This window comes from Candoia aspera, chromosome 14 (assembly GCF_035149785.1).
Source record: "Candoia aspera isolate rCanAsp1 chromosome 14, rCanAsp1.hap2, whole genome shotgun sequence".
NCBI classification, from domain to species: domain Eukaryota; kingdom Metazoa; phylum Chordata; class Lepidosauria; order Squamata; family Boidae; genus Candoia; species Candoia aspera.
The window spans coordinates 3,278,031-3,304,430 of record NC_086166.1 but is presented as its reverse complement, the minus strand read 5'-3'; the positions used below and the strand labels follow the sequence as shown (position 1 = coordinate 3,304,430).

Here is a 26,400-nt window from a genome sequence, read left to right as displayed (position 1 = left end):
TAATGCTCAAGATCCTGCAAGGTAGACTTCAGCAATTCATGGAGCGAGAATTGCCAGATGTACAAGCTGGGTTTAGAAAAGGCAGAGGAACTAGGGACCAAATTGCCAATATCTGATGGATAATGAAAAAGGCCAGGGAGTTTCAGAAAAACATCTATTTCTGTTTTATTGACTATTCTAAAGCCTTTGACTGTGTGGACCATAACAAATTGTGGCAAGTTCTTAGTGGTATGGGGATACCAAGTCATCTTGTCTGCCTCCTGAAGAATCTGTATAACGACCAAGTAGCAACAGTAAGAACAGACCACGGAACAACAGACTGGTTTAAGATTGGGAAAGGAGTACGGCAGGGCTGTACACTCTCACCCTACCTATTCAACTTGTACGCAGAACACATCATGCGACGTGCTGGGCTTGAGGAATCCAAGGCTGGGGTCAAAATCGCTGGAAGAAACATTAACAATCTCAGATATGCAGATGATACCACTTTGATGGCTGAAAGCGAAGAGGAACTGAGGAGCCTTATGATGATGGTGAAAGAAGAAAGTGCAAACGCTGGCTTGCAGCTAAACCTCAAAAAAAACAAGATTATGGCAACCAGCTTGATTGATAACTGGCAAATAGAGGGAGAAAATGTAGAAGCAGTCAAAGACTTTGTATTTCTAGGTGCAAAGATTACTGCAGACGCTGACTGCAGTCAGGAAATCAGAAGACGCTTAATCCTTGGGAGAAGAGCAATGACAAATCTCGATCAAATAGTTAAGAGCAGAGACATCACACTGACAACAAAGGCCCGCATAGTTAAAGCAATGGTGTTCCCTGTAGTACCATATGGCTGCGAGAGCTGGACCATAAGGAAGGCTGATCGAAGGAAGATGGATGCTTTTGAACTGTGGTGTTGGAGAAAATTCTGAGAGTGCCTTGGACTGCAAGGAGATCAAACCAGTCCATCCTCCAGGAAATAAAGCCAGACTGCTCACTGGAGGGAATGATATTAAAGGCAAAACTGAAATACTTTGGCCACATAATGAGAAGACAGGACACCCTGGAGAAGATGCTGATGCTAGGGAGAGTGGAGGGCAAAAGGAAGAGGGGCCGACCAAGGGCAAGGTGGATGGATGACATTCTAGAGGTGACGGACTCGTCCCTGGGGGTGCTGGGGGTGTTGACGACCGACAGGAAGCTCTGGCGTGGGCTGGTCCATGAAGTCACGAAGAGTCAGAAGCGACTGAACGAATAAACAAACAAAATTTGAATTTAACTCTCCCTTCCATAGTTCTGGACTTACGTGCAGTTTGTAGTCCTCTGCCTGTTTACTTTACCTTCAGGAAAGGCATCTAGACCAGGGTGAAAAAAAATCAGATAGCCGAAAACTTGGTCGCTTCAATGTATCTCCCGTCAGTGCAACTGTAAAAAGCAAGTGTCTGAGAGACCAGCTCTAAATGTATTTACCAAAAGCCACCTCTCAGAGGGAAGTCTATACATATTATGGGGAGGGAGGAACAATCCCAAAAACAACAACAAAAGTTTAAAAAAAATACACAGAAAACAAACAAAAGTCTGTTTAGTATGTAAACCTTCATCTGAAAAAATTATCCGGAGCCCGAAAAAGCAGGAAGGGATGAACGGGGGGAAAAAATGCCTGGGTTGGACATAGGAATGTAAAATGGGAAGGAAGACAGCTTATGGCCACAAGTAGCTTGCTTTCAAGCAGGGTTCCTCTAGTGAGGTTAGATTTCCACTCCAATAATGCCCAGCCAGAAAGATGATTGGAATTGGAGTACGCCAGAGCCAAAGGACCCCAGTGGAAAAAGACCAGATTTTTTTGGGGGGGAGGTCAAAATCTGCAAGATGGTGGCACTGCTTTGATCACAATGCTGCACCCCACCATCTTGCTACCCCCAGACAGCCTTGGCCAAAACCATTAAGCGTTAGCCCAGTGTTTCTCAAATGTGGCCCCTTTAAGACAGTTGGACTGGCTGGGGAATTCTGGGAGTTGAAGTCCAACTGTCTTAAAGGAGCCACATTTGAGAAACACTGTGTTAGCCATTTCTCTGACGCAACCGGTTACAATCGGCGCAATTCAGTACCAGCTTAGCATCTCCCACGCTATTATGATTTAAAAGTGCTTAAGATTCGGCTGGGTTGCACCCCTCAGCATTTTTGGCTTTTTCTCGGTAACACTGCTTGTAAGAATTGGGTGGAAAGGAAGAATGCAGCCCTTAAAATGTTTGGGGAAAAGGAAATGCTTTTCTGCAAGAATCCTGCAGGAGCTGTATCCAGACACGCCCGGGTAGTGGACAGAGAAGTTCCTTTCACAGCACAAAAGGAGGGGAGGGCTGGAAAAAAAAATTAGGGAGCATTAGGGGGCTTAAAATATTTATACCCTGTCTGCTTAGAGACAGTCACGGGGTGGACAGCGAACACCAGACCACACAGCAGCCTGTGGAAACACACACGCACTGTGAATTAACCACAGTAATTAGGAACTCATTGCTTTGCAGCAAACAAAAGACACACACACACACACAATAACGACAACACGGGTCCCACGAGCTCTTCGGATACCGGGGAACTCGGGACGAAGTTAAGGGGACGTCTAGCCTTTTAGTAAACGACGTTCAAAGGACACCAGGGCGTATCCGGGTAGAGCAAGCAATGAATGGAGCGAAACCTGGAAAATAAAAATGGGGATTTGGGATGACCGTCAAGATGGGTACAGCCAGATCACTATCAGCGTACAGTTTGTGAACTAAAGGATTCCTAGCGGGAAAGGTCACCGTGAAAGTTGGGATCCTGTGCAAAAGAGTAGCTTGACTGATCGGGTTTTCTGGGCTATCTGCTAAATGTTCCATGATGTTGCACATCTCAGCTTTTATTTTATTGATTGCTTTTGCTTCTGGCAAAGGCCTTCATAATGTGTGTGAAACTGGATTTGAGTCCAGAAATATTATAGGACCATACAATTCTCACAAGAATCTGTGCTGCTTATATCATGTTTCTATGGTGACCGTTGGGCCCAGCTTTGCCTCCACGGAGCGCAAAAGAAAGATATATGATTTCCTTCCTCCCACTACTGACAACAGCCCTGTGAGGTCCTCGTAAATAACTTCAAAATGTAAGTATTTAACAAGGAAGAGACTTAGAAGAAATATTACATGCAAACTGCCTCTGCAAAAGTGGGGTCTGGTCTGAAAAGTCCACCACTATCTAAGCAATTTTTTTTTTAATCGTCAGAGCTATTGTGTTACATGCATGTGCAAAAATATGCAGATTCCCAACAGTTTAAGGCTGCACAATTACTGGAAATAAATCCTCTGAACTCAGAGGGACCTCTGACAAAATATATATAGGACTGCAAAGGTGAGCGGTGGAAATATTGCTAGCTTGCAGTTCTGGCATTCTAACATCTTTCCTTTCCTTTCCTTTCCTTTCCTTTCCTTTCCTTCTGACAGCATAAAATTTCAGCTCACTCCAGAGGGCGAGCAGATGTGCTCACCTGGAAGGATCCTCCTCCACCGAGAAGGCCCCTTTCATGTGGATGGAATTCCTCTTGTTTTCAAACATCCCATAACTCAAGGTTACCTTGGGAGAGGGGAAAAAGATGCAGGTTTGACTTGGAAAAAGATGCTCCTTCTTGTCATTCAAGGCAACTTTTTATTTACGAATATTGTTTTATTGTATTTTAACAACTATTTATTCTAGTTTTATTGTTAAACCGCCCAGGAGTTGCTTGTTGAGTGAGATGAAATTCGAAATACAAATAAATAAATAAACTCCCCCAAGTGGCTGGCCAAAATGGGCTTGTTCCGTCACAAAACACCAATTGATCAGAATGTAATGGCGGGGGTGTGTGTGTATGTGTGTGTCCCTGGCCACCTTTTCAGCCTTCCTCCCAGGAGCTTGCAGCTTAAATTTTTACCTGATTGTGGATCTCGGATTTGGGCACTTGATGGAGGTTCTCGAGATGTGAGTGGAAGAGATTACTTCGGATCAATTTCACCCCCAAGACAGATTCTATGATGTACCCAATGGTGCAATCATCAGGGAGTCGAATCTTTTCTGCCGTGCTCATGAAGTGCCCACCGCTGGAGAGAGGGGGGGGCAAGAGTTGGGGTGGGGGGAGAAAGAACAGGCAAGGGTCTTGTTATTCCATCTGATACCAATTTGAAAACACCAAAAATGATTAAAATCCAACGTTAAAAGCGCTAAAGTTTATATACATTGTGTGCAAACACACACAATTTATTAATGTGTTCTAGATCAGTATCCTTGACTGACATTCAAATGATGGATTCACGTGTCCTATTAAACCATGATTTGCTTAAGCATGTTTGAAAAAGTCACAACTGGGTCTCCAATATGCTAAGCCCAGCGCATAGGACAATTTGGAAATTATGGGGGAAACTAGCTAAAACTTTGAGTTTGATGTCCCAGTAAATATCTTGCTTTATACTTTAAGAAATGGCCCACTGCATCAAAGATGCTAAAAAGTAGCCTGTAGGCACCGTGGAGTTTGATCTGTGATACCAATTGAAGCGAAAATCTGTGACTTGCCTATCCTTCTATATTACAAACAAGAATTGATTCGATCTGCATACTTTGCTGATCTGTACTGCATGACTGCAGCTCACAAATCAACTTGACCGATTTTAAAACCCCATTTTTTTTAGCCTTTATGTGAAAAGGTTACACGTGGCTAAGCTGATAAAAAGCTCAAAAGCCAGGAAAAAGGCTGCAAGCAGGTCTTCTGTGCTTTGCACTGAATTTTGTCCCACCAGTCTAAGCTTTCCTGGAGTTAGATGTGGTCTCTGCCTTTGAAATGCATGTACTGTTCTTTTCCAAGCACAGAGCGCTGGAGGGAATTTAACAGCACCGGAAGAGCAGGGAGAAAAAGTCACGTTGCCACCCATCACCAGCATCAAGATGTGTCAGGCACGTGTGAATCTGGCCTACTTTTATCCCCCAGTTCGCGCGTCACAACAACTAAACTCCTTACAAAGCAAGGTCTCGTACCTGGCCCAGGGGGTCATCTTCAGTGCCAGACCACGACTGATGCAGAAACCAGCACCACCGGTGGCAAACCAGAAGTGGACCGGATGCTGTGGGACGAGAAGAACCAAGAGATGAAGAATCAGAGGTCCTTCTTTGACACAGAAGAATACATTGGGTCAAAGCTTTGGCCAACATCTCAGAAATAGACGGGATATGGGGAGAGAATTCCATCTACTAAAAGGGGACTCTGGGTGGTTTACAATAAAATTCACCTTAAAACCTGACATCATAAAATCACCAATACTAAAATAATAAAAATATAAATATAGAATCCAAGTGGGAGGTTTCCATTCCGTCGGGAGAACTCGACATCACCAGCCACCCCCAGGAAGAGCTACTGCCCTTCCCACCCCAGGCGAGGCGGCAAAACCAGGTCTTCAAGCCCCTCCGGAAGGTCGGGAGCGAAGGGGCCTGCCTCACCTCGGCGGGTAGAATGTTCCACAGGGTGGGGGCCACTGCAGAGAAGGCCCGCCTCCTGGGCCCCGCCAGGTGGAACTCTCTCGTAGACGGGGTCCGCAACATGCCCTCTCTGCATGACCGGGTGGGACAGGCTGATGTTATAGGGATGAGACGGTCCCTCAGGTAGCCTCATTCTCCCTGCTGACTTACCATCTTGTTCTCGCTGATTCTCTCGGTGGCCTGAATAGGCCTGTCCAGGCTGGGTTTTCCAATGTAGATATCCTGCGTGTGAGCATAGCTCGAGAGCAGTTTGACCAGCATCCGTACATTCACGTAATTATCATCGTCCACGTGGCAAAACCACCTAATGCACGAATGAAAACAAGACTGGATTAGGTCAGGAACAAGGGAATTCCGGATGCTTAGATAACTGATCCTTGACCCATTGGGAAACCAACTGAAGACCTCTAGCATGCAAGCACCATTGATTTTAACCAAACCCCAGTGTGCAGGATCACCATGTTCACACGAAACAAGAAAGCCTTTGTGTTCACCCAGCAGTGACTGTCAGTTGTATGTCCTGACTCAGCTGAGTCATCATCTTTTTTTAACTTAGCAAGTTGTGTTGACTCTTTAGCAATTGTGCAAATCCAGACATTTATGGTTTAATGATTCAATAAAACATGGTTTAGTGTGACATGCAAACCCTGGCATCAGAGAGGGGTTTCTGGAGCAAAACAGCTTCCCTACAACACTACAAGCAATGGGAACGAGATAGTCCAGTGCCAGACTTCCTACAGCTTTTGTGAGCCAATCAGTTAAAGCTTAGATCAGTCTAAAGTTGCAGGACTTCAGAGATTTCATTGATAATTTTAATGATCCTCAGTTTTGTTTATTATACTGGATCTCTGCTCAATGACCACAATAAAGTTTAAAGTTTATGAAGCAGCCTGTTTTCAATGGGTGAGTGCTGCTTTCCGTTCAAGCCACTGGAAAACCAGCCAGTTAAATGTAGGAAAAACTGAGGTCACCCTTCACTCTCAGGGGGACAATTTGCAGATTAATCAGGGAATCCTCGTTAATGCCAGACCTTGCCTCACACTAAATCGTTGCATTCACCCCAATATTTAAAGAAGCCACATGTTGCTCTCCAGATGTGTGGGGCAGACCCAGTCAGGATGGCCAGTGGCCAGAAGTTATGGAACTTTTAGCCTACAACATCTGGAGTAAACCTGCTTTTGGTCCTACATCCTCCCTGCAACAAAACGAGGAGGGAGGGCGAAGGAGAAGAAGGGAATCTAGATCCTACGGCTTTACAAACACTGCTTTGCATTTCCCTCCCCAGCCCCCCACTTCTCTGCTCTTACTTTCGCCCAGATTCAATGAACTTGTCATATTCCACCGCCATCTTGCAGGATAAGGCTTGACGGCTGTGAGCAGCCGAACAGTTGGTGTTGATGATGTTTCCTGAAGGAAGGCAAGGCAAGCTAGTCAGTCACAAGGCGGCAACAGTCTTATTAAAAGATGAAGTTACTACATCCGAACTCAAAAATCCACAACGTGAGAAGGACCTTTATTAGGCCCAGCAAAGTGGATACTTGTTCAAAAGTTTTGCATGCTCTTGGATGACACTGTGGTTGGTCCTCATAAAGGTGATGCCCAACTACGGATTTTTACCCCCAATGGACCCATTTGGCTTATGACCTTCTCCATTATCCTACATCTATTAGTCCATCTTGAGCAGCAACTCTTCAGTTACTGCTCAAGTTCTCAGCCAGAGGTGTGATCCAGCCCTGTGACCAAGACCCTCATCCTTGGATTAGGATCCTACAAGATCCCTTCGAGTTATAGCCCTTTCTCATATTGGGATACTGGGCTTTGTTCAATATTCAGGCACATGCCATCCTGTCTGAAAGCTCCAGGCTGAAGACAGAACGATCATCCAGAGCAGCGGAGAAACATCCAACCTCAATACATGCCCAAGGATTTTGAACCCTTTAACATCACACTGCTCACATCACCCTATTCCCCAGGCCTACAGTATGGCTTTCACCTGGGTAGCCAACATGAAAACTCTCCTTATAGTAGCTAAACCTTGAAGTAATTCCCTGAATGTTTCCTCCACAGCCCAAATGGGCTGTGTGTCACCTTCTACAGATGTTTAAAGGTTAGCAAAGAAAAAATTAGCTGCATTTTCCCCTCATTCGTGCTGATGAAATGGATGTTCCTTTGTCCCCAGCCTTAACCCAGCAAGCGTTAACTCAGAAGGGGAAGTGTGGGAGGTACAACAGTAAACTGGATCTTTCCAGCCCCCTTTTAACAGGGGGAGAAGTCCTTGTCCTGCTATTCAAGCCGTCTTTTCTCATCATTTGCCACCTGTTGCTCCGTGGGATGTCTGGAGAGGAATCAATTCAGGGCATGAATAGAGCGCATTAGCATCAGAAGAATAGGAGCATCTGAACTAGCCTTGGAGGAGGAGGGGGCTCTCATTAAACACTAACTGAGTAAGTTTCCACCTTCTCCCCGCTCGGGGAAGTTAATCACCACATTCTCTGGGAATCTCACCATAAGGGTCCTCCAGGAAAAACAGCAATTTCAACACCTGCCTAACAGGAAATCCATCAACTCACCAATCCTCTGCTTGAGTTCTTGGTCCTCACCATCCGTGAAGATATAGGTCTAAAAAGGAAGAGACAAAACAAAAATAAGGAACGATAAAAACAGTATTTGGGAATGTCCCGCCCCAAATCGTTTCAGCAAACGTGTTCCCTACGGTTAGAAATCTAGATTGCACATTCAAATCCCATGCAAATTTCGCCACCTGATGATGATTTTCATAAAGGCACCCATGTGCTCGTTAAACATTCCATCGCTTAAATCATGATTTGCGGTTCAGAGCCTGGCGCAAACCCAGCCCTCAGTTCTTCAGTAAACACCTGGTTGTTAAGCAAACTGCTTTTGTGCATCATAAGCATCCGCTCACAGGATTGGGTTTGCTGCATTTCAGGGCATCTCGACATCCCCAGCCTTTTTACCAGGCAAACCTCCACATGAGAACTTTTCTTAAAAAATAAAGAAAAAACAAAGCCAGCCTGGAGCAAACGCTTCGTTTGCATTGCAAACGGATTACTGATTAAACGTTTCAAAAGCATGGGACGGAGAGGTGAGAAATGAATATGTGGGCGCCTTCCCCGTGCCTTGCTCACCTGTCCATCTGTTGCCTTTGAAATATTGCATTAATAAGTTTGCATTAATTGGGGGATCCTGCACACCTGCTGTGGGCCTAGGGCCCCCAACCATTTTGGGTCTGCCCGCTTCCACCTTCAGGGATCACTTTTCTACTAAGCTGCTGTTGCCACCACAATTCAGGTGGCATCTGAACTCTGGCACAAGCTTCATTGTGCAGAGCTGCTGACTCTGCCACACCTGTCCCCTCCCCCGATCGATAATGGCAGCAACGCAACCCTCCTGCCTGTAAGTGGTTCATCTCCAACGGCCACCTGAACCCAAGCCAAAACGGGCGAAGGCCGCCCCACCCTCCCATCTCCACCACCTGCCTGGCTGCACTTTCTTATTGACAGAGGGAGTTCCTGGCATCTGCTGCCTGTCTGGGAGAGGCTGGCAGGGCTGGCGAGGGTGGTGATTGTTCATGATCTGGATGGGAAAGAGGGGAGGATGGCCATGCAAAACCAAGAGAGAGAGAGAAAAGAAGAGGAAGAGGAGAACAAAGGAGAGATAAAAGGCAATCAGGGATGGGATAGGAGAAGGAAGGAAGGAAGGAAGGAAGGAAGGAAGGAAGGAAGGAAGGAAGGAAGGAAGGAAGGAAGGAAGGAGAAGGAGAAGAAGGAAGGAAGGAAGGAAGGAGGAGGAGAAGAAGGAAGAAGGAGAAGAGAAAGGAAGGAAGGAGAAAGAGGAGGAAGGAAGGAAGGAAGGAAGGAAGGAAGGAAGGAAGGAGAAAGGAGGAAGGAAGGAAAGGAAGGAAGGAAGGAAGGAAGGAAGGAGAAAGAGGAGGAAGGAAGGAAGGAAGGAAAGAAAGAAATGCAAGCTATCACCCTCTCCAACTTGGACCATGTTGTTCTCTCCTCCCCACCCCCCACCCCCCACCCCCACTCCATTAAAAAAATGTGTCCTCCGAGGAAGCAAAGGGCTTCTGAACAAAAGTCTTGCAGCCAACTTAATGCAAGGAGGGAGGGCTGAAACGTGCTCACAATTAGCATACAGCTGGATTGGTTAACCAGAGGGAGGGTAGAGATGTTTTGGAAGAGATGCCTACAGCCAAAACTTGGTTCAATCACAAGGACGAAGAGAAGAAACAGGGAGACTCAGGACTAGGAAGACAAAGGGGCAGATTCCCTCCTCCTCCCCACACCATCCCAGGCCCCAGCCTTTCGTAGGAGCCCCTCCATGCCCTGCCAGACTTCGGTCCTGCACATTCAAAGGTCAACCCCCGCCAAGACCCCTCCCCGATTATTTTTAATGTGGAGGAGGAGGAGGAGGTTTAAAAAATAATTATGTGCAAAAAAAACCAACACGCAAAAGTTTATTATCCTGAATACAGCAATATCACACAGCGTCATCTTTAAATAAACCATTAAATTGTATTATGCACATTTTAAGAAGCACGGAGCCAAGTCAGCACACCTTGCACAAACTGACCAGGCTGGGGAGGGACAGAGGAGTCAGAAGCCCGTCATGGGCTGTGTTCTGTCTTTGCTTTTTGCTGGGCAGGTAAGCCATGAATGGTTAGGATGGCTACTTGCCCTGGGCTATAAAACTCCAGATGGCAACACAACTCTTTGGGCCCCCTTGTGGCCATCTGGAGTTTTGCAGCTAATCCAGTAGACCTACAGGTAGTCCTTGCTTAATGACCACAATTGGGACCGCAATTTCAGTTGCTAAGTGAAGCGGCCATTAAGCAAATCCGACCTGATTTTATTACCTTTTTTGCAGCAGTCGTTAAGCAAATCACTGCATGCGCTAAGTGAACCACGTGGTCTTTAAGTAAATCGCATGGCTCGCCATTGATTTTGTTTGCCAGAAGCCAGCTGGGAAGGTCAAAATTGGGTGATCCCGTGACCACAGCCTGCTGCCACGGTCATAAATGCAAACCGGTTGCCAAGCGCCCAATCTGTGATCACGTGACCATGGGGGCGCTGCAATGGCTGTAAGTGTGAGGATTGGTCGTAAGTCGTTTTTTCCGGCACCGCCGTAACTCCTGAACCATAACTAAATGAACGGTCATTAAGTGAGGACTACCTGTATTCAACCGTCAAAGCATCTTCTGAATTTTTTCTGGCCAAGCATCCATCAGCCTCAGTGTTTCTCTGAGCAACGGGGCTAAAGGAAAATAAATGGAGGGGTAGGACTTTGCAGAAATCACGGCAGGCCTGCAGAAAGAGAAAGGCCAGATTCTGCTGGAAACCCGTTAACGGGGATTTCATAAAAAGAAGAAAAGGGGGGGGGGAAATCCCACCATATTTACTTGATTAGATCAGGCCTGCCGTCGCTAGCAGCTATGCACCCAAAAATAGCCCTTTGCTCATCCACAGCCTGCTAAAAATAGCCCAACGGGAGACCGTTATTTTCATTTTATTAATACCCAGGCTGCTTATCCGGAAGATGCCAGGATCAAGCCAACGCCTCTCCTCGGAAGCCCAGCTGAGCCCTTCCCACTGGAAGGCACCCTGGCTTCGCGAGAGGCATCCAGAAAGCCGGGCCTCCCCGCCCGCCTCCCTGCTGCAGGAAAGGCCTGGCCTGCTCACAACCCTTGTGGTCAGCTCCAAGATGCAGCTGCCCCTGCCTGCCTCCACCCCCCTCCATTACATCCCTGTCTTCCTGGAGCTCTGCAAAAGCCCATCCTGGAAATTTAATTACAATACCCTGCTCCTGCATGCACACACGGGGGAGACCATGCAAATAAAAGGGGAAGAAGACAGCTGAACTCTCCCCCCCTGCCACTTTCAGGTTTACAGCTGTCCCCAACAAATTTTGCAAAAGAGCATCTTGGAGTGGAGTTTCGCTGCAGATGCTGCCCTTGGAAAATGTTTCTGCACCACCCCGGTTTAGCTGACGGCCCTGGGGAATTGCTGGGGGGTGTCCCATCCAGATACTGCCACATCCTGCTAAGCCTTCCCAGTCGTACGCATGCGAAGTTAAGAGGCGTGCAACTATTTCCAGCAGCTAAGCATTGGGCCGTCTTTCTTTTATCCTTTACTTTGCAAAACATCCAGAAGAGGTGGGCAGTAAGAGGCTTGGCTCGGCTCCCGACAGGGATCTCTGTATGATCGGGAGTTTTCTTCGGGAGGTTTCTCCTTGTGCAAATAAAAATTGCTGAATGAGACCATCCACAGACAAACTGGCCTCAGACTGCTAGCTTCATTGCAAAAGGTGGATCTTTAAGGAGGGCTCACACAACATAGTAACCCCAGTGGATAAGCCACGGCGGCTGCATTCTCACATGCACCCCTAAAAACAAACTGCGTTATGGCTTAAAGCAGTGTTTCTCAACGTCGGCAACTTGAAGAGGGGTGGACTTCAGCTCCCAGAATTCCCCAGCCAGCCTTGCTGGCTGGGGAATTCTGGGAGCTGAAGTCCACCCCTCTTCAAGTTGCCGACGTTGAGAAACACTGCTCCAGGTCTTACTCTGAGACGAAGTCATGCAGCAGTCTTAGGCCACTCAGATCAAGCATTCTGAAAACCTCTGAATGTTACCCTAAAATATAAAGTAGCTCAAATCAGGGAACTTCCTAGAAAGTTCTTTTGAGGACACGCAAGGTGGTGGCAGCAATAAAGCACCAAGTTCTCTGCATGTGCGCAAAGATACTCTGCCAGAGTCAATCCTGGGTCAACAGACCGTCCAGCTTCTGAAGATGGTCCAGAGGCTTGGAAGACCAGCAAGGCCCCACCAAGCAGAGGCTGTTCCTCATCACCTTTAAAGCAGGGAGACCTTCCCCGTGCGGGCCATGTGGTCTCCCACTGAGCTTTGCCCCGCTCCAGACAGAGTTACGTCCAGACAAGGACATTGCCACCAGGCTTCCTTGTCTCTGCCAAGCGAGCTTTTAAAGCTAAGGGAGGGGAAAGGACAGCTCTGGAGCCCGCATTGTCCAAGGATCCCAGCCTGGGGGATACACAGGAAACTTCATTGTTTCTGAAGGCTACAGTTGAAAGAAACACAGGATGCATGGAGTCCTGGAGAACAATAGCAGAGTCCCATCAGAAAACGGCCAGGCAGGGCAAGGCGGCTCTCCCCAGGTTGGTGTTTTAGGAGCGGGGGTGCAGGGAGACCCCAAAGCAGACCAGGAGCAGGTTCTTCAGCTGGCATGGCCCTGCTGGTGCCCGTTTGTCAGTTAAAAGGAGCTCTTCTCCCTCTGCCCCAATTTCTCGTACTCTCATGAGTCATTTCCCCTTCCTGCCAAAAGAAAGGGGCCAAGCTACAAGCGGTAAATGAAAAAAAGAAGCTTTCTCCAAGTTTCTGGTTAGGTCACCCTACCAAGGAATAACGGGTCGGGTCCTGGCAGGCTGCAGCTGGGGACGCAGAGAGGCCTCCTAACCCTTCCCGCTGATGCCCTCGGAGCTCCCATTGGGCAGAGTCTTTGCGGAAATATCTCAGGGAGGTGGCACCGAAGGCGAAGAAGGGGAGTTCGCCCTCACATCAAACAAAACAAATAAATAAAAAATAAATCTCCTCCTGCTGACCTTTGCACTAACAGCAATCTTATTTTAAGGAACTGCTATAAATGCTGGCAAGGCATAACCCTCCGGACTTCTTCCCTAGAACTCGCATGGCACAGTGCTGGGCTCCGTGGAAAACTGGTGTCACAGACCCCACGTTTGGCAAGTTCCTGTTTTCTCCCGCTTGCTAACTTGGGTTGCTTTTTTTAGTCTCGATTATTCACCCCAAGACGGCCTGGCTTTGAACCTCCACTAAATTAGTCAACTAAATTGCTCAGCTAAATTAGTCACCCTCATCATTCTTGCAGGGCTGCTGGGTTTATAGAAAAGAAATAATCCACTGTTCTCACTTGCTCTTTGGAAGAATGGAGAAATGCAGCAGAAACAGACAATAGGGAGAAATATCTGTTGGTCCGTTTCACATTTATCTACAGGAGAGAAATATGGTATCGCATCTCTTATGGCTTAACCACCTCTGTGTCCTTTGCATTCCTTCCAGAAAACGAAAAGAGTGAGAAAAAAAAAATCCAGAATCATCTTTGGATAGCCAATTTGGCCTGTGAGACCAAGAGGTGGCCGTTAAATTTCTTCCATGTCTCTCTCTCTTCCAAGGAGCGTCAGCCAGCAAATGTGAAGGCAGGACGATCTCTTTTTCATAATCCCAACACCCCTGTAAGGGAGGTGTGCCCAACTAAGTCAGCCTGTGATTTGAAAAGCTAATCACTTCCATTGCTGGGGCACCTGCTTTGGCACCCACAGGACCACTTTCACAATTTGTATCAGAGGTACTGAAGTTGCTGGCCAAGCAAAATCAAATCTGGCTTCAAACAAGCCTGTTTTAAGGGCACACTGCCAAATAAGTAAATAGACAGCAAAGGCAGGCAAGGATCTCTCTGCATGTGCCATAAACGTGCCTGTTTTTGCATGCTTGCTCTCAAACCCCCAAAACACTTTGAGCCTAGAAGAACAGGAAGGCCCATCCCAGAAGTGCTGCAGCTGACAAAAGCTTGGGCTTTTGAACAAAATCTGAGAAGATGCTACCAGACTCCTCCTGATTTGACCAAAGAGAAACAGACACAATTCTGATGTCTGCACGCCGGCAGGAATGCTCTGCTCTGCTGGTGCATCTTCCCCCTTCCAAGGCAAACGCTCAAAACTGGCCGCCGAGAAGCTTAGATCACAAACAGCTCCAAAGAGATCTTCTTCAGCAGATAAGAAACACCTGCCCTTTGGAATCCCTGCCTCCTTGCTGCCCCTGGGCAGGTGGAGATGGGCTGGGCAGGATCCTCTGGGCTCCTTCAGCTGCCTCTCCTGCCAGATGTGGGAGAGGTGTTTCCGCCAAAGAAGAGCAAAACAGAACCAGCCTCTTCTGGGCTGTTCCAAAGAGAGGTTGTTTACTAAAACACTGAATTTGAACCCAACCCTTGTGTACAACACAAGCCTGACGCAGACGCCCAAGGGGAGGGCGATAAATTACATTTTGGCCCCTGCAAGGCTTGAAAAAGCATGGAAATCCAGGTCGGTCACCAGTCTTGTGCCTGTTTGGGGCTTCTACAGCCTGACCATGTCATGCTCCACATACATGTGACTTTCCAGGACTTGTTCCACGTGGCTTGAATGGAAAGACTACATGGCCCATGTGCTGTGCAGGATGGACACCCTGCCAGAAATTTCAAAGGGGCCAGGAAGGGAGGGCGAATAGCGGGTCAAGCCAGCGTCAAGGTGGCCCTACTTGGAAAGCCCGCAGCCTCGCTTCGCTCTACCCCCAAATGCAGAGGCACTGCCAATGCTGGGTGTGCAATTGGGTGCAGGATCAGGCCAGCGTGACTGTTGGAACAGGAAGGAGCGGTCAAGCTGTGTTCCACCTGAAGCAATTCCCCCCCCTCCAGAAAACCCCCTTCCTGGGGCCGCGCTGCACAAAACGAAGCCCACGCGCAGATTTGGGAAAGCAGAGGAAATGAAACACCAATGTTAGGCTCGGATCCCACTCCCCCCCCCTAAGGAAAAAGGACGGGATGAAAAGCCCAGCTGCTCACCATCATGCCGCTGCAAGGGGTTGGGGGCCTAATCGGGGTTTCCCCAATGTGAGGCTAGCCCCCCCAACCCCTTCGCCAAACGGTCCACGCTGGGGCTGTGGAAAGAGCAGGTGGGAATTCATCCCTGAGGGCTCGGGAGAGGAGGCCGGCTCACGGCACCTCCCCAATTCGACTGCTGCTCAGAAACTGGCCGTCATGCATCTTGGCAAGCCCCAGAGCTGACCAGGAGCCGGGAGGGGGGGCTCCTGCAAACCCTTTGCAAAGGCAGAACACGAGGTGAGGACTCCGGCTCCCCCCCGCAGCCGGAGCCACACCAAAGTGGCCAGAACCAGATCCGACACGCTGCCAACCGAAGCGGGTCCCCAGCGCCGCGGGCTGAGCACAGTGCCCCCCCCACCCGTGTTTGGAGTATAAACAGTAAGCCAAGCCGTGTTTGTACTATACACAGACGCCACCGGGGTTTTATGGGGGCGTGGACGGACTGCAGCACGCACCCAGCCAGCATTTCTGCTCCGGGGCAAGGATTCCAGCCAAGGTGGGGAGAAATTTGGAAGCTGCAGCAGCCCTGGAATGTGGGAGGGCACTGAAGGTGGAGCAAGGAAGGGACTCCGAAGCCCTGGAAGTAAGAACACGGGACTGATCTCTTACGATGGAGCCACGTGAACACGATTATGTGTGTGTTTGTGTGTGCTTGCAACCCCATCCTATGTGTGAGCCAGCACAGGCTCCGGCACTGAGAAAACATTCACTGCAGTCTAGCCACGCAGAGCTCAAGCTTCTAGTCCTCATGCTTCTGAAGCCTGTTCCAGCCTGCAAAGAGGGGCTGCAGCTTCGGGAGCAGAAGACCTACGCCCAGAAAGAGTTTCACACATTCCAAGTCTAACATTGGAGGATTGCTGTGGTCAGTTGGAGTAGCCGGACCTGGGTGGATGGAATAACTCATCATGAGCTCCATTACCACCAGGAGTGATAAAGCGGTTTGCTTTTAGGGAATGGGTGGTATGAACTCTGTCTTCAGCTTGGCATGACGCATGTACTCTGCTACGAGAGCTATTCCATAAGTCAGGATTAAGCTCAGAGACCGCGAGTTCTAGTCTTGCCTTAGGCATGAAGCCAGATGGGTGACCTTGAGCCAGCCACTTTCTCTCAGCCCCTGGAAGGAGGCAATGGCCAACCACTTCTGAAAAACCTTGCCAAGAAAACTGCAAGGACTTGTCGGACAGGACTGAACAGATGGTTTTTAAAAAGCAGCTTGGAAGAAAATGGGGTAGATTAAAGATCAGGATGGGGCTGTCCAGGGCTGCCCGATTCAATGGCTGCTAGTCCTTGTTCCCCTGAGAGGCAGCATAGCTGTTGATGTGCACCAATGGGAAATCAAGATGGCTGGTCAGTTAGGAGGCGCGTCAGAGAGCAAAGCTGACTTGCCAAGGATGTAAGTGAGGTAGATCTTTTTTTGCTTTTTTTAAAGGAAAAAGAAAACACGGTGCCCATTTCCCTTGGATACTCGTAGAAGAAGCCCGTCCAAAAGAAATGTTTTTGAATCTTTTAAAACCTGATGAGGGTGATGAAGCCAAAACATCATAATGGGGAGTTTGGCAGCAACCGACTACACCAGGTCATTTCATGAAAAGCCAAGCCTTTGCTGCGAAAACACAGGCCACCTGCCTTCCTGGTACCGCGAGGGAAGGATTTCCTCACTTTCTGCTCCAAATGCCAAAAGGAGGAACATTTTCTTGTGCGGTCCTGTTAGGGCAAGGTTTTCACCGCATCAGGAATTTGGCAGGTGAGCCTCCCGCCACTCTTCTGCCCACCCCCACCCCCCGTTGTTCCCTCTGGCTCGCCAAATTTTTACGCTCTGGATTAACTGTCAGAACTCACTTCTGGGAGGAGGGAGGAGACCATCTTCCCCCCCTCTGAGACAGGGGAGGAAACGGAAGGGAAGGGTCTTCAGAATTGCTCACCTATAGAACAGATTAGATAGATAGAGAAGAGAAGAGAGATTGAAATGAGAGATCTTCAACCACAGGAAGCAGATGGGGTGGCGGATAAGGACGGAGGGACTCACCCAGTGCAAACTGTTCAGGGTAATTCGCCCCACCCAGCCCCCTTTGATCATAATTCTGACATTATTCCCATTTTTACAGACAAAGCGTTTTTTCCAACTCTTCCAGGGGCATCAGCTGTTGCCAGAAAGTTAACCCATCCCCCAAAGGGTTATCCAAATGTTCAGGGGCGGATGGGCCTGCACTGCAGGGCTGGAAGAAAGCAGAAGGATAGAGCCTAGAAACAGCTGGAGCCAAATAACTGGAGTTGACAACAACAAGAACAAAGAACTCCTTGGCTTGGAACTCCAGTGCCCATAATTCTCAACCAGCAGGTCCACTGGGTGTGCTGGCTGAGCATACGGGAGATGAAGTCCAATATGTGTAAAGGACAGCTGCTCTGGGGAGATAGCAATGTCCTAGCAATCAGGGGTGTCCACAGGGGTGTCCAGATGATAGCCATGAAGCTCCGTATGGTTTTTGTGCACTACCCATGACAATAATTCAGCCTGGGCCTTATTTCTACCCTAGTTTTTCAGTCTGATGGTGCTTTCAGGTCCCACCAGACCTGCCCACCACACTTTGCTTCTTTGATCTGAGCAACTCCGCCCACAGAAACATCCAGCTCCCTCAGCCAATCTCAGGCAAGCTTCTCTGTGAGGTCAGAGCAGCTCAGCCTATCAAGGTTAGCACCTTCACCAGATAGGCAGAGTAGATGGATGCGCAAACTACAAGAAGGATGTGACTCTTTGCTGGTCCAGACACCTCAATTCAGTGTTTCTCAACCTTGGCAACTTGAAGATGGGTGGACTTCAACTCCCAGAATTCCCCAGCCAGCAAAGCTTTGCTGGCTGGGGAATTCTGGGAGTTGAAGTCCACCCATCTTCAAGTTGCCAAGGTTGAGAAACAATGCCTTAATTAATTTAGGAATACCTAATTTCCCTTAACACAAAGCCAATGCTCAGCCATTTGAGCCAGAGAAAAAGCTTCAACCCCCTCCTACATGGTGCGCCGGACCACAAAGCTTATAGGAGTCATTCACTTCCCCAAAGAATATCTTTTTACCCACAATGTGTATTTACAGGGGACTGGATTCTAAACAAAGCTGTTATAAGAATGCCAAGCCTGCTTTTAGTCAAATCCTTTCAGGTAAGGACATCCTGTGACTTTCTACCCCTCCCACCCCGGAGAAGATTAAGTTATGAGCAATACCTATTCTGCATCGTTCGTTTCCCCTTCTTACCACTGAATTTCAGGAACAAGAACGTGAGGGTGAATTGGCCAGGTTTGTCCAATGATCCCCACGGACCAACTTGGATTTTGGCCCAGGAAGTACGAATTCAAAAGGAAATCTTCGTGCGGACTCCTCTTAGAAGCTCATGATTTTAGGGCCTGTCTTTATATCCTCCTCTTGACTTCTCTAAATGGCACAGAATTAAAATTCTAAAATGCAAATGCCAGTGCCCACAAAACAGAGCAGGAGATTGTCCCCAGGCAGGCTGGAAAAAAAAAAAGAAGAAACCCTGGGGGTTGGGGTGGGGGACCCAAATGTTCCCAACCTACCATTTTAGAGTCCCGAAATGCCCTGAAATGTATATATTACCGGCAATCGTTCTTAGGAGGGAAAGAGAAACCTCTGTCAACTAGACCAAAGATTTTGGGAAGCCTGTCCTCAGCCGCTTGCTGATTGCGGCTTGTAAAACTGCGCGGAGCAGAGACTTCTGCCTACAACTTGGGCTGCGACCACAGGAAGGAAGAACACGCTGGGGTTTTACTTCTTGTAATAACCGTTGCAAAGCAACTGAAAGGGGAAGATAATTTTAATAGAGGCTTGAACAGGAAAGGCTGAGAGGGGCCGGCGGGAACCTTGCTGCGCACGCTGAGTGCAAAATGCATCCAACATTTGTCCTGCGCACCTTGGCAAATGTCTTTCCCCCCCTTGCAAGCTCTGTAGTTGTTTTGATCGTTCCTAACCTCTGCAGCTCTGTGTAACCGATGTAACACATACCTTGCTTTAATGCCTAACTTATTCGTGTGCCAAGCAACGAAGGTCTGGCTAATTTTACCCAATTCTCCGTTCGACCCACAAACACACACGCATCTTCCCAAACACTAGTTGCTTGTTCTGAAACAGCACCATGTTGCAATTCAGGCTAGAGGGGAGTCCTGGTGAAACTGGCAAGGTTTTCGATGCTGGTTAGCTTCCCCAGAAAGCTAGACGGATCAGAAAGAGGCTCTTTCTCATTCACGTGTTATGCTAAGCTGCTGCTTTCCTTGGTTGTGGTTTGTAGAACAAGCCATGGGGCCTTGGGTCGCCACAATCCAAGGTTCAGAAAGCCTCGTTATAGTTGGCCAATCCAAAGCAAATGAGGCATGGGATGGGTTAGCAACGTGCAGTCCAAGTAGAAAACCACGTTAACCTACAGGGCAGGCAATTTAATATTTAACAGCCCAATAAGTACGACTCTTGTACGGCGGCGATGGGCGCATTAATGGAAGAGGAGGAAGGACTGATTTAAAAGGTTGAAAAGCCAGTGGGGATTTCGGGGTAGATGACACTCATCACAGATGACTGTTCCTCAGGAATTTCCACCCTGCCTTAAGGCTCCTGAAAATCTCAGTCTGAAAATGCAAAAAAAAAAAAAAAGAGGAAGAGCAGAGGAAGAACTCAGAACAGGAAGCTCAGCCAGGCTCAAAGCAACAAGTCCTTCTCCAGGGCTTAGCCATCGGCCCTTTGCAAAAGTCAGCAGACTCCAAACGTTTCCGTCCTATTTGGCAATCTCTGAATAGGCAAATAGGGACGTGAGGGGGCCCATGTCGTCTGGCCCAAAAAACTACAGTACTTCTGCTTCCTTCAAATCAGCCAGATGCTGTGCAAAGTGCAGATGTTCTTAACCCACAGATTTGGGGACCAATGAAAAACGGCCCGAGACGTTTCAGCTTTCTTCTCCTGATGCCGAGAGAAGCATCCAGGTCTGCTCTGCTGGAGGGTTTAGCAAGACAAGGAAGGAGTGGGGAGGCAACGCTTCTTTCCTTGATGAGGGTGCAGGGGGCCTGGAGAGGCGCGATTATGCAACCTGACCTGGATACTGCTGGCTCCAGCTTGTCCCCCCCAGCACCCCCCACCCCGGCGTTCCCACGGCATAAGTGCCACACAAGTGGCAGCCGTGGAGTCGTTTCTCGGCCCCCAAGAGAAAAGGGGCTTTGTTAGCATGCCTAGGGAGACAGCGTGAGAGCTGAGCCGCCAAGCTCTGGGAAGCCGAAAGGACAAACGAGGTGGAACAACCTCCCCCGCCCCAAAGAAAGGCAGAATCTCTGGGAAAAAAGGGGAGCCATTCCCAAGATAGAGTGGATGGAAGGGATGGGGCATCTGCTCCCCCCCCCCCGAGTCCAAGCAGTCGAAGGTCTGGTTGTGCAATCAAAATCCAGCTTTTTCACCAACTCACCAAACTTGCCTGCAGCAAACGCAGGCTTTTCCCAGGTCCACAGGCCCGCTGGGTGTGGGATGGATCTAAACCAAAGCACCTTGGCCAGGGGAGGGACTAAAAACACCTCCAAGCTTGCCTCCTCTAGGTGTGTAAGACTACCATCCTCAACATCTCCCACCATTGTGGGAAAGGGAGTCCTACCCCTCTGCGGGGCAGAAGCTCAGAAAAGGCCAACTTTGATAAGCAATACTGTCTATCTTGGCTGTAGCGAGCTCACTGTGCTGTAGCAACAGCCCTGGAAAAGTCATTTGCAAAGCTCCCCTGATCCAGGCAAAGCTGTTGGTTTCCTCTGTCAACGTTTTCCAGGTGAGCATCCCAAAATAAGAGGGAAAGGGAAGTCATCCAGGGAGGCTGAGCCTTGCAGATAAACACCACCCTTCTGCATCACTGTCCAGTCGTCCAGTGCTGGAAATGATCAGCACAGCCACTTTTGTTACTCAGCAAGTTTGGAGGCTACAAGTGTGGAAGGCAGACCTACCTGGACACTGGGTGAGAAAAGGGACCCTACTTTTACACCACCACCACCACCACCCTTCGTGCCACCATCATCTTCAATTCACATTTGCACCTTGTGCTGAGCCCTCGTTTGCCTCATTCTTTAAATCTGATGCTCAGAGACTGACTTGACAAGTCCCTGCAGTTTCCTTGGCAAGGTTTTTTTCCCCCCCCAGAAGTGGCTTGCCATTGCCTCCTTCCTAGGGCTGAGAGGAAGTGACTGGCCCAAGGTCCCCCAGCTGGCTTCAAGCCTAAGGTGGGACTAGAACTCAGGGTCTCCCAGTTTCTAGCCTGGTGCCTTCACCATGACATCAAACTGGCTCCCATTGCCCATGCTGGGAGTTAAACTTAGCATTCCTGAAACTGCAGTGGCTGTGGAGTCACAGAACCCAATTATGGCTTGGAGGAGGGGAGGGTCAACCCAGCCTGGGGCTGGACCAGTGCTGGATGGAGGCCTCTTTGGCTCAATGCCGACCTTGATCCGTGGATAGCAGGGAAGGGACTGTGGACCACTGTGCCAATCCCTGCTTCCTCCTCCTTGTGGGGTTGAGATAAGGCCAGAACAGCAACCAAATCTGCCGAGCATCTCTATGGATGGGGCCGAGGGATGGCCAATCCAAAGGATGCTGGGAGGTATCCTCCCTTTCACCCTAAACCAGCCTGAGAATTCTTCCCCATCCTCCTCTTTTTTTCCATCTTTAACTTCAAAGAAGAAAGACCTCTAGCTTGCAATTTGACAAGCTCAGTCTGGTGATCTAAAGGCCATTTCATAGTCCCCAGCCCCAGTCTCCTTGAGCAGGGGGGCCAGGAGGCATAAACAGGCATCTCTGAATAAGGGAGCGATTCTTAATTCTCCTGGCTGGGAACCCAAGGTAAACGGGTGGAAGAACCGTTTTAAACAATTCAACCAGAGCTCAGACCGCAGAGGGGAGGGGAACCGGCCCTTCCGAACTCTACTTATTGTCTCTCTGCATTTTCTTGATTCGGTTTTTGGAGAAATACTATTATACTGGTCTCCCCTACCCCAAGGAAACCAGCAGTGCTCTTTTGACCAGTCCACTGATAGGTACCATGACCACATTGTCCTGGAAAAAATAAAGGGCAAACTTGAAAAAGGGGCACACTGAAAGAGCTTCAACAGGATTAAAAAAAAACTGCTTATATTTCTAGCTTTGCTTTACAAAGGAAAATTCAAGAGCAAAACCCAGCGAAACTTGACAGAAACGCACATCCTAGTAAAGGACAGCTTTCTGAAATAAAGGACTGTCCTTTATAATAAAGGGCACAGGGTCATTGTGCTTACCGGTCATCTTTGCTAAATAGTGGGGAGAGGACTTCCGATGTGCTCCATCTTACAAACCTCTTTGAAACCCCTTTGAAACGGTTGCCATTGCCTGTAACTGCAATTAGCAAAAGGGTAGTGAGGTTTTTAGCCTTTTTATCAGAGCTGGCAACTGTCCCTGAAATTCAGCTGATTCAGATCCAGGGACAGGCCAGGTCTGAAAGTGATTTAACCTGGACAGGGTAGACAGACAGAGCTCTACGGCACCTGCACATCTGCGTGCATATATTGGTGTGTGCACCACTACAGGCGAACTGTGCACCTTGTTGAACCACCGGCAGGTTCACCAAAAACACCCAGCTTGAATGTGGCTTGCTTAGTTTGGCGTGCACCTAAATAACCCCAGCTGATGTACGAAATCTTAGCTAGACCATCTATAGCTTAGCCCAGGGTTTCTCAACCAGGGTTCCCAGGTTCTGCGAGAGGTCCCTAGGGGTTCCCTGGGAGATCATGATTTATTTAAAAAATTGTTTCAAACTCTGGCAATTTCACATTAAAGAGGTTTCATTCTTTATTTTTAGTTTAAGAGTACTGTTAGTACATATCTACAGGTCTACCCATGAAAGGAATATAATCATTTTGTAACTTCCAGCCTATCTTTGAGCCTGAATGGGCAGGGGTTTTCCAAGGCCTGGAAAATATTTCAAGGGTTCCTCCAGGGTCAAAAGGTTGAGAAAGACTGGCTTAGGCCAAGATGGGAATGGGCTTTAAGGTTTAAAGAAAGACTAATCTGAGATTAGCATTCACCCTTCTGGGGAGCAAAAGACTTGCAGGTCGATCAGTCACCATGATATCACCAATTAACTATGCAGATGAGGCACATGACATCACTCCCCCCTCCCCATGCTTTCAGTTCAGGAGGTGGACCTCCTGTTCATGGCTGCAGAAGGAGGGAGGGGTGTCCGTCAGACAAAGTCAAAAAAGTCAGGGTGGTGGCTGCAAAGATACAACTGAAGCTCGGTCTGTTTTGTACCTGCATCGCAGCAGGCTGACTTCCTTCAAACAAGATGTCAGCAACATTCATTTGTTTAATTGTGACCTTTCATGCCTTTCTTTTGGGGCCACAAATGAGATGCGGTGGGCTTTCTACCACTTAAAAGCTTCTGTACTTGCAGACCGCATTCACACACAGACACCTATGCTGAACCCAGCTTTCCTCCATCTGCTACTGGCCAACTGTGTTGGCCTGCAATTCACAAAATGCTCACTTGGAGTATGGGGGGAACATAATGCCACAGTTCTTGAGCATGTGATCTTATAGCAACTCTTAAGAACTGTCTATAGCAGCCTTTCTCAACCCTGGCAACTTGAAGATGCGTGGACTTCAACTCCCAGAATTCCCCAGCCAGCTTGCTGGATGGGGAATTCTGGGAGTTGAAGTCCACGCATCTTCAAGTTGCCAGGTTGAGAAAACTACAAGGAAGGTTCTGAGAAAGGAGCAAGAAAACAGTCATTCCGGAGCCCAGGAGCCAGGCTGTGCCTATGACACCAGCTAGTGCAACCCCCCTCCCCTTGCACAGTTAATGCATTCAAAGGCAGCACTGGCTGCATTCACACAACCCCCTTACCCAGGTTCCCGGATTCCAGGGGAGTTCCCACAATCCTGGCTCTGGGCCAGCCGCTCAAGAAACCCCCCCTAACTGGAGTTAAGCCACGCGGCGCAACCCTCTAGCCTTGACTTAACCTGGTTAAGGGCTTATGCGACAGATGGCCCCCCCACCTCACTCCCTTACACAGCCGGGCACCCGCTCAGCCCTCCGGGAGGCTGGCCTCGGATTCCAGCGGCCGGGAAGGCTTTGCAAGAGACCTCTGGCCACGCACAGAGGGCGCCGCCGCCGCCGGGATCGCGAGCCCCGCCGCCTGCCGCGCCGAGGGGAAGCGCGGCGGGAGGGCGGCGGGCAGCGCGAGCCGGAGCGTGCCTCCTCACTTTCCAGCCCGGCGGGCAGAGGCGGGGCAGGCAGAGATCGAGGCCCCGAGCCTGCCCCGGCTCGCCCACCCTCCGCCCGCCCGCTCCCTTGGCACGGCGGCCCGCGCGGCAGCCTCCCTCCCTCCCTGCCCCGTCGCCGCGGGCACCCGCGCTTTCGGGACGCGGCTGGCGGGGCGAGCGCCCAGCCCGCACCCGCAGCGCCCTGCCGGGCCGGGCCGGGCCGGAGCAAGCGAGCGCGCCCCTGCTCTCGCGCAGAGGGTCTCTCCTGCCCAAGGAAAGGGGGCTCCTGAGCATGCCCGGAGCGCCGATCTCGCCAGCGGCTGGACGGAGGAGCCGGGGGGGGGCGCTTAAGCGCCGGCGCCCCGCCCCAAAGGGGACCCCCCCGCTTACCATCTCCTTGTGGCGGGAGATCCAGGTGTCCAGCAGCAGCTCCAGCCGCGCCTTGTGGAACTTCTTGGTGGTCTTGACGGCGATGAAGATGTCCCGGGGCGAGATCGCCTCCCGGGCGGGCGGCGGCGGCGGCGGCTGCCCTCCCGCGGGGCTGGCGCTGCCCCCGCCGCCCCCGCCGGCGTCCCTCTTGCCCCGGCTGAGCTGGCCGAAGTAGCCGCTGAAGGAGCGGACCTCCTCGCCGGCGCCCTGCCCCGCGGGCGCCCCGCTCCGCAAGCGCCGCAGCAAGCCCTGCGCCCCGGGCCGCCGGAAGGGCTGCAGCAGGAGGCCGCCGCCGCCGCCGCCCCCCGGCCCGAGCCCCCGGCCCGGCCCGCGCGGCTGGTCCACCATCAGCACCAGGAAGCAGGTCAGCATCGAGCCCGCCAGCGAGAGCAGCAGCTTCCTCCCGCAGCCGGCCAGCATCGCGGCGTCCGCAGCGGCTCGCCCCGCACCCGGCCCCGCCGCCGCCGCCGCCGCCGCCCCGCTCGGCCGGACCCGCGTCCCGCCCGCGCCGCCCGGCTTTAAAACCTCCCTCCACGCCCCCTCCCGAGCCGGGGCGGCGCAGCCCGCCAGGGGGCGGGGCTCGCCCCCACCCCGCCCACAGATGAAAGGAGAAGGGGCGGGCTTGGAACGCCGCAGCAGCAGGCGGGGCGGGGCCTCCGGGCTGCGGGTCTCCCACGTGGCTTAGCCGAGTCGGGGGCGGGCTGCCGAGGGAGCGTTGTGTGAACGGGGCTGTAAAAGAGAGCGGGCGTGTGTGTGTGTTTTCTTTAGCTTTCCCCAGGAAGGAAAACAAGAGAGTGAGACTTCGTGCGCAAATGGAAACCGAGACCGGGGTTCAAAGATGCGGGGGGGGGGAGTGACAACGGAACGCTCTTCCTTTTTTGTTTTTAAGAGTCCCCCCCACCCCACTGAGCAAACCACAGCAACGGATTTCATTTGGAGCAGGGAGCCCGAGTCAAAAATGCTATTTTTACACAATTTTAATGCGATTCCAGCTTTGGAGGGGTGGTGGAGTCAGAGGGGGCCTGTCCCCTGAGCACGTGCAAAGGGCTGCCCTTACTCTTCCCGATGCTGCCGAGCTCCTGGGGCGTTGCTGGGATAATTCTTTGCATGATGCTGTTTTTACTGGTTGTGGGGAGCTGCTGAGGGTCACCAGGTGAGATGGGTGGCCTGTATCCATCCTTTCAATCAATTAATCAAGGGAAGCCCCCTGTTGGGTGCAGACCAGCCCAGGGAGGGGTCCTGCAGAGAGATCCTGGGCTGTGGAGTCAAGACAAAATGCTGGCTGGGGAATTCTGGGAGTTGAAGTCCACACACCTCCAAGTGGCCAAGGTTGAGAAACACTGGCCTAAACCACACCTTGCATCTGCATCTACCGGATCCCAGTTCTCAAGTATCCATAAGCAGCAGATCCCTCGGCCATGAGGGATTGTGCCTTTCCACGGGCAGGCCCTGTCCCCACGCGAGGCAACATCACATCTGCCCTTCATCCTTATCCTCGCAACACGCCTAGGGAGAA

At 50.2% G+C, this 26,400-nt stretch overlaps 1 protein-coding gene across 1 annotated transcript; it reads right to left on the bottom strand.

Annotated features, from left to right (window-relative positions):
• Positions 1-2,015: 2,015 nt before the first annotated feature.
• LFNG (LFNG O-fucosylpeptide 3-beta-N-acetylglucosaminyltransferase) lies at positions 2,016-25,309 on the bottom strand. The gene is made up of 8 exons (XM_063315202.1): positions 24,846-25,309; positions 8,085-8,133; positions 6,822-6,921; positions 5,665-5,818; positions 5,017-5,102; positions 3,923-4,088; positions 3,500-3,585; positions 2,016-2,674 (listed from the first exon to the last, which is right to left on the bottom strand). The coding sequence occupies exons 1-8, from the start codon at positions 25,302-25,304 to the stop codon at positions 2,608-2,610; spliced, it is 1,167 nt and encodes a 388-aa protein (XP_063171272.1). The 5' UTR covers positions 25,305-25,309; the 3' UTR covers positions 2,016-2,607.
• Between the last annotated feature and the right edge of the window lie 1,091 nt (positions 25,310-26,400).